Consider the following 8027-nt stretch of genomic DNA (forward strand, 5'->3'; position numbering starts at 1 on the left):
TTTAATTTTTTTTATGAGTTACTTTTTCTTTTCAATTTGGTGAAAAGGTTATGAGCAAGATGCAAAGCAATTTCAAACTTTCTTCAAATTAAAATCAGAACTAAGGCCAAACAAGTTAGGTGAACAAAATAAATCAAGAACTTAAAATTCAGGAACTCCAGCTCTTCAAAATCAACAAAGTCCCAGATCTGCACACTGTTCTGAGACTCAAGATGCTTTCCCTGCTTCTTGCATGCCAGCAACAGCACCATTTCCTCGTAAAGATGAGGAGATAGCAGCCATTGATCCCCATTCACCGTACACAAGAGGACACAGCAACACAACAAACTAGATTTCTTCAGATCTGATACAAAAGATGGTCAATATCAAAGCGAAGGTTTCCCTGTTTCTTGTCTGAGACCCACAACTATCAGATCGAGGAGAAGGAGCAGCAGGAGCAGTTGTAAAGTACCCCCACAGCTGCAAACAAAGGGGTCAAAGGTTTGTCGTCAATTCATTTCCAGGCAGAAAAACCACTTTCCTCAAAAGAAACAATTTATTTAGAATGAAACAAAATCAGCTCGACTGTGAGCGCATGTTTTGAGTGACAGCTATTTTAAGCTGTGTGAGCCATAAAAAGGTTTTTTTCCTTTACTTTTGCAGAAATCTTGTGTACACAGCACATAGCAAAGAGGTCAATTTTCCACTTTAAAACATGGGCATTGGCATCACAAATAGCAGATACACAACTTTTTAAGCTGCCATTTTAGTAAAATGCACAAATACTAAACAGATAAGCTTTCTTCCATGAGGCCCATGTAAATTCCACATAAGCCAACGCTTTTCTTCGCAAAGGTCCATTAGAGTTTGGAATCCCTTGTGGTCTTCAGCACTTCACTAGCCTTGCTTTCAGGAGGAAAGAAGAGGTTATTCAGTACAAATGTTTACAAGAGATCTGTTTTCCCCCTGCATTTACAGATAACTGTTCCAACTACAAGGCTATTAATGTTCTAGGTAATGTCTGAAAGCACCAATCACCCTTCACTGGCACAAAGCTTTTGAAATGAATTAACATCTGTATATAAATGCACAAATAGTAGTTCAGGGAGTTAAAATATAGGGTAGAGATTGGGGAAAAAAAGCTGTACTAGTTTAAAAAAACATACAGGAGAAAAATCAACTGAATTTTCACAATTCACACAATTTCTCTCACTTTCAAAAAGTCAAACAAGAACAAGAAATTTAGTGTTCTGTTTGTAAGTGTATTTTTTCACATTGCTATGTTATCTCCAACTACAGATTCTTTACTTACTGGAGAAAACTAGCTAAAATATGCATCAGATTCTCTTCATCCCACATCTGTGTGCATTTTTCTAGTTGTTCCAAAATACTTTAGTTTGGATAATGTAAAGGGACATGTTTATCTTCAGTGACACATCTGGAGCAGCTAATATTGTTTGCTCTATAGGGGGAAAACCGAAAGCAAGGAAATGAACATACATCAAATTACTTTACAATTTTGCAAACCATTCAATCAGGCACCCTACATGGATTATTATTTTGTATGCTTATGTGGCTACCCTTATCTTTTCCATTTTTATCCAATTCAGATGTATTCCTACATTCTTTTACTCTTAAAACATAGTCAAACTCCTACTACTTGTTTAAATTCCTAAGGAAGGCTTCTTCCTTTCCCCCTTATATATCTTGGGAAGAAAGGATCCATGCTAAATATATTGGCTTTTAAAATGCCAATAAATTTTGACAATTAAAATTGGGAGGCAATTGTATAAACACAAAAGTGGATCCTGGTAAATGAGGTAGCCTTAAATTGATACTCCACTGACAGCCAACCACGTATGATGAACTGTCAAAATGCAAAACTTTAAAAGGGAGGGCAAACTTTTAAGTCTCTAATTATAGAATTTAAATCCTAAAGACAACATGCCAACTAAGATTTTCCTTTCCAGTTCCCCCAAAAGTGGTATTAAGTGACTCTCAGGAAAAAAAAACATTCTTCATCCTAATGTTATAACTCTAGAAACAAATTTCTGAACATGTGCATCATTCAAATATACATTGCCCTAAAGCTTCATAATACCATATACAAAAGATCACAATTCTTTTTTTCTGCATACAGATGTGTCACAAAACTTAACTTTTGCTATGCTGAAGTCTTGGAGGTTGGCTCAAATGAATAATTGTACTGCTGTTATCCTAATACAAAAAAAAAGCTATAGCAGCTATAACTAAGTGCTGAGCTATCCAATGTTGGTTATCGTTTTAGTCTAAATTGGACTCCTAACATTCTTTTTCTTTCTATAGCTATTACTGGATTATCTTCTTTCTTAAAAAATAATCTTAGATAAAGGTTTGGAAAACTGAATTGCCCATTTCACATATCCTTTACCCAGTTCAAATCATAAGAAGCAGCATTGAACATAATTTTCAATTAAAATAGAAAAAGAAATCCATGGTGTAGGGTTTTCCAACACCGGTTCCCAAAAGTTGCCTAAAATGCCATTATGTTCACTTTACCTCAAATTCAAGTTCCAAAGGATTTTTTTAACAAGGAGAGCACATCAGTATGCATACTAGTGCCAACAAGTTTGACTTTCGAATCTGATATTAAAGATTTTCCCAAAAATACAAGGATGGCTTTTAAATTAATATATTAGTTCAACATAGAACAAATTCACTCTCCAAATAAATACACTAAGAAAACTCTTTATGTAGCCACTAGCATATTGAATTTGACAAATGCAGTAATATGGATAATCCAATAATGTTATGCAGTACAGGCAACACAAATCTGTCTTAGTGACTCTGCCTATAACAGTGGCTAGATTTAATTTGGTTCACAGTTCCAAGTTTCATTTATTACAGAACAATTTATATTTCAGAATTGTGGGATTTAGGTTACTGTACCCACATTCTTAAAAGAGTGAAAGGGTGTAATAGTTTCAGAAGTGAGGCTCTACTTGAAAAAAATACTTTAAGAATAGTATGTTTCCCAATATTTCACTGAGCAGTGTTTCATTAGGCCACTTTTTCAACTATCGTAATTGTACTTATTCAAACTTGAGAATTGGTTTACACATGAGAAACATTGTTACTGTACAGCGGCTTTACAAAGGAACAAAAACATTGGACTAGAGAAGAGACCAAGCAAAAAGTGACACATTTAAACTGTTGATTCTTTCCTCCTAAGTCTTAGCACATATTTTAAAAAATGACTGCTTTTATAGGCTTACTTTCAATCAGATTGTGTTCTTTTAGTAAACTGAATTGCTTCCCCAACATTTAGAAATATAAGGTGAATGCAAGTGTAAAGATTAAAACAGTGCAAACCAGACTATAAAACCTCGCATAATGCCTATATTTTACCTGAAAAATATTGAGCAGGTAAGTTTCCTTTCTATTTCCACAGGGATAGAATGATAATTGAAATGGTTATGTGGCAGAACTTTTCACAAAAGTTAAATGCCATCTTTGAAAGTTGCGTTCCCGTTATACTTTAGAATTCATTGTGCCTATTACAATTAGTAATGGGCAAAAACAATGATACCATTAACCACCTGCTTCTTTAATACAGAAGTTCATGATGTTCATGGGTTATAGTAAAGCTCTCATTACAACCACAACCCTTAAATGCACACAAGTTTTAAAAAAATCAAAAAAGCAAATACCATTTAGGGACATTTTTCAAGGGTATGCATTTCTCTGAATTTGGGAACAAAAACTGAAAACCCAGCTGAAAGAAAACTGCAATGCACCATGAAGGCTTAATATCAGCAGTATCAGGGACTCAACCGTGACTTAATTCAATTCAATTTTACATTTTGTAAACTAGGAATTAATCTGAAATCATAACTATAGTTTTATGGAAGCTGTGGGGCTCAGAATGGGCATGAATCATGAATGTTTTAAGTATGGCAATTTAGAATGTAAGTATAGGAAAAGATTTTATAGCTACTTTAAAGTTGTGAAATGAACAAGGACAAGTTAAAAAGTAAAAAAAAAAAAGAGGGAGGCAAGCTTGTTCAATGCTTCATATTTTAGTGAAAGCAGGCCATCCCTTCTTGCTATACTGTCACTAGCAAGACAGTTGAGGGTAGCCTAGCGAACAGTTAATATATCTGCTCTCTAGAATTTATAGAAAATAAAGGGAAAATAAGAGTAACTACAGATCAAAAATTATACTTAGGGTGTTGGCTAAGGCTTAGCACCTGGCAGACACTGGAGGAGGGGGGAGTTGTATGAAGCAGCAGGATAAGCACAGAAAGCATTAGGACTTTAAGATGCACCACGAACAATGATCATGACCAAATAGTCATCCTCCGATTTAGCCAGGGCCTTTGCTGTAGAATCCAGGAATTGCTGAGAAAAATCACAGGGGGGGAAAGCATGCAAGACCCCACTGTTTTCTTTGTCTTTGTTGCCTCCTACTGGGAGGCTTATCACTCCAGCTGCCTGCTTTTGTTTAAGGTAGGACACCAGGTTTCTTAATGGCCGCTGGGTAGAGGTGGTATTAGCTTCACCAGCCCCAGATGAGGCACGGTTGTCTGTGGTACCAGGCACAGCAAGGAGAATAGCATATCCATTGGGTCCTGCTACTTTGATACGGCGGTTAACTTCATCCAACTTGGGCTGGTCCAAACGAAGACGCTGTGTGATCTTTAGTTGGGCCACTTTGCCACCAGATGTTCCTTCCACCAGCAGATTGCTAGCTACGCTGAGGTCACCTTGTAGTAGGTGCATGTTTGATGGAAAGTTGCTGTTCTTCAACAGAAGCATTCCTTGCCAGGCTAGGCAGAGTTTGGTAGATAATCCCGACTTTGAGGTTCCATCCTGCTGTTGCTGCTTTTGGGGTGGCTTCAGCCGAGATCCACTGCTACTGTTCCCTTCAGAAGTATGTTCATCCTTTTTAGCTGGACTCTTGCACTCTTGGATGGCAGTTGATACAAGTGTGCGGTGTTTCCTTTCTTTTTCCATCAAACTCTTATGTTCCCGCTTCTCATTCTGCCCTCTCTCCAAACTCCCCTTACGTGGCTCTCTGACTGGTGAAGGACGATCCAACAAGAGTAGGCGAGAAGAGGGCCGATCAGTATCAGTGTTATAGCGGTCTCTGATTAAGCCTGTTTCAGGGCTACGATCTTGAGGCGATGCTACAGCAGGGCAGTGACGCTTACGAGATGAAGATGAACGTTCACTATCTGGTGATCGGTCCAAATGTCGACCCCCATCCTCCACTAGCCTTCGCTTCCTAGGTGGGTCTCTACTACTACCAAGCTCTCTTTCCCCACGAGTTCTTTCTAGAGACCAACCATCTCGACGCCGTTCCAGACTTTCAAGTGCATCATACACAGATGCTCGGTTGCCTCGGTCCCGAACTGGAGGTGGAGGAGGCACCCAGTCTGGTTCAGCATATAAGTCTCTATCACGGTCACCATAGAGCAGTGGTGATGTTCTGTCCCGAGCACCTCGGAGTGGATCTGGTGGGGCTCCACGATGCGCTCCAAAAGCTGATGTTTCTGCTACCAGTTCATAGTGAGCAGGGGGTGGAAGTTGCAATGGCTGCAAATAGGGCTGTTGATACCGATGCTCAGTGTCAGCAAAGTCCACACGCAGGCGACGGTCTGGCCCACCCAAAGGAAAGCCACGCATGTGGGTACAAGCAGCTTGTGCAGCATCCAAACTCTCATACTGAATGTAGGCCCATGAGTCACCTTTACGATAATCAATGGTACGAATGGTACCAAAGCGATCAAACTCCCTGGCAAGAGCAGCCAAAGGTACCCAGGGTCCCAGACCACCCACCCAGAGTCTCGTGGTGGGGGTTGCTTTACCATAGCCAATTTTAATAGGATTGCGCAACAGCACTTTACCAGACATGGCAAGCTTAGCCCGGTGGGCCATATCCAAGTTCTCAAACTTAAGAAATCCATATGTACTAGTTTGCCCCCGGGATGGCCTCTTAATATCCACTTCGGTGATAACCCCAAAGCGATCAAAAGCCCTACGAAGGTCTGAGTCTGTAACAGATATATCCAAATTACCCAGAAACAGGGTACGATTAGCTCTCTGGTCATCTTCAGGACTGATCTCTTCTTCAGTGGCCGTTCCTGTACCAACCCCACGAAACGCAGCGGCCGCCACTCCAGCAACTCGATCCAGACTGTACGTGGGCCTCACCCGATCATAGAAGCTGCTGTAGTCTCGTTCTCTTTCCAGTTCCCGGGGCAGAGGCGGTGGGGGCAAACGACCAAGGGCAAGCTGCTGCAATCGGAAGTCTCTGTACCCTAAGCCTGCTCCTCCGCCAACAGGAGAGAGGGCCCTCTGGGTGGCCCCAGTGGCAGGGTGCCTGATAGTGGCAGGAGATGCCCCCGCCACCCCCACTGCTGAGGCCCCATAGGAAGACTCCTTGTCCAAAAGCGCTGGGGAGCGACTGCCGCGTCGCCGGCTGCTTCCCCCTCCGCTGCTGCCCCCTACATAAACGGCCTCGATCTTCAGCGGCCGATGGTAGAGGACCAAGCGGCCGCGAGCATGCTTAGCAGCCCGCGCATCCTCAGGGCGGCGAAAATTGACAAAGGCCACCCGCTCGTCGCCGGATCCGGTGCCCGGGGGCAGGCGGCTGATCTTGACGCTGACGTCTCCGAAGCGCTTGAACTCGTGGAAGAGACCATCTTCGATCGCCTCGTCGCTCAGCGCCGAGCCCAGCTCGCTGATCTTCAGCGTCTTGTACTCACTGCTGCCGGCGGAGTCGGCGGGGGGCGCGCGGGAATCGACGCCGCGGCCGCTGCTACCACGGGAGGACGAGGAAGACTCCGCGTTTTTGCTGTTGTTGCTCCCGCCGTAGCCGTGGCGGCCGCTGCCGCTCCCAGAGCCTCCCACCGCGGCCGATTCATATTCACGGCTACTGGCCCGGTTCGCTTTTTCCAGATGAAGGCTCCGCCGACTACTGCCGCCACCGCCCTCGCCCGAGCCACCGCCCGCAGATTTCCCACCGCCGTTGCTGGGCTTCTTACTGCTCCGCTCGGCCCGCGCCGAAGAAGAATCCTCGCCACCGCGGGACCGTTTGGCCTTGGCAGGCGAGCGCTCCTTGCCCTTCATGGCGGCAAGCGCCAACAAGAGAGAATCGCGCGCGGAGTATCGCGCCTCACGCACCCGCCGCCATCTTGGAACCTCCGACAGGCTGGAACTCCGCCCACTGGGCAGGCATTGGACAGTTTAATCGGAGCCCATCGTGTTCATTGCACAAAGGACCTGTCGGTGAAGAAAAGCGTAGAATCTGAAGCGCTCCAAGCACCGGAAACAGAAATCTCGCCTTCCTACGCTACTTTCACTAGGCCGTTGGATGAACGGCCAATCACTCATCGATTTCTTGAGCGGTAATGGCCCGAACTGAAAGAACTTCCACCCCATTGGCTGAAGCAAGAATCCCAACTCTTTGTTTTCCCACCCCCTCCACGCTCTTATTGACGGTTTTTGTGGAAGGCCTCAGTTTCCCCGCCGGCCTGAACCCGCGCAAAAGTGTTTAGACCACGTGGGGCCTTTGGGTCTGACAGACGAACGAGACGGCCGGGGCGGCGGGGTTGTTAGTTTTTTTGTTGTTGTTGGGACCTGCAGTGGACGCAGCTTCGAGGGTTTTTTTTAGCTTAGGCGGGAAAAGACTTGTCGAATAGATATCGTTTCGCCTCTCTTTTTCTCTACAGCGAGCGCGGGCGTGTGTTCGTCTGGGCGGGAAGCGTTTCTCAGCCTCAGCAATTTTAAGATGTGTGGACTTCAACTCCCAGAATTCCCCTCCCGCCAGCCAGGTCATTTCTCATCCAAGTGCTGGCGACGAAATTTTGAAAGTTGGTTGGTGAGGCTGAAAAAAATGGGCTTAGCGGGTCACGGAAAGGATCCGACTTTCCCTTCTCGCATCTCGGAACCTCGTCTCCCCCCCCCCAAAAAAAAAGCCAAGCGCTTTTACCTGGAATCCATTCAAATTAGTTTCCCGAGGCCGCCGCCTCGCTAAGCTACTCTGGGGGTTTACAAAGGGTTAA

The 8027-nt window shown here is 44.2% G+C and overlaps 1 protein-coding gene across 5 annotated transcripts; it reads right to left on the bottom strand.

The window, feature by feature from the left end:
* Nucleotides 1-516: 516 nt before the first annotated feature.
* RBM15 (RNA binding motif protein 15) lies at nucleotides 517-7170 on the bottom strand. 5 transcript variants are annotated; one of them, XM_087719854.1, is made up of 3 exons: nucleotides 4183-7170; nucleotides 1292-1441; nucleotides 517-885 (listed from the first exon to the last, which is right to left on the bottom strand). In XM_087719854.1, the coding sequence occupies exon 1, from the start codon at nucleotides 7090-7092 to the stop codon at nucleotides 4276-4278; it is 2817 nt and encodes a 938-aa protein (XP_087575980.1). In that variant the 5' UTR covers nucleotides 7093-7170; the 3' UTR covers nucleotides 517-885; nucleotides 1292-1441; nucleotides 4183-4275. The 5 variants fall into 5 exon arrangements, with proteins under 5 accessions (XP_087575980.1, XP_087575981.1, XP_087575979.1 ...); XM_087719855.1 differs by lacking the exon at nucleotides 1292-1441 and having other exon boundaries at nucleotides 4209-7170; XM_087719853.1 differs by having other exon boundaries at nucleotides 517-1441; nucleotides 4209-7170.
* Nucleotides 7171-8027: the final 857 nt, after the last annotated feature.

The sequence above is a fragment of the Thamnophis sirtalis genome, unplaced genomic scaffold (genome assembly GCF_051295495.1).
Source record: "Thamnophis sirtalis isolate CommonGarterSnake01/CBP01778 unplaced genomic scaffold, rThaSir2_p1.2 scaffold_7, whole genome shotgun sequence".
In the NCBI taxonomy this organism is placed as follows: Eukaryota; Metazoa; Chordata; class Lepidosauria; order Squamata; family Natricidae; genus Thamnophis; species Thamnophis sirtalis.

What these genes read in the sequence shown, in the direction of transcription:
- RBM15 (XM_087719855.1), bottom strand. Translation starts at nt 7,092, where the DNA reads ATGAAGGGCAAGGAGCGCTCGCCTGCCAAGGCCAAACGGTCCCGCGGT.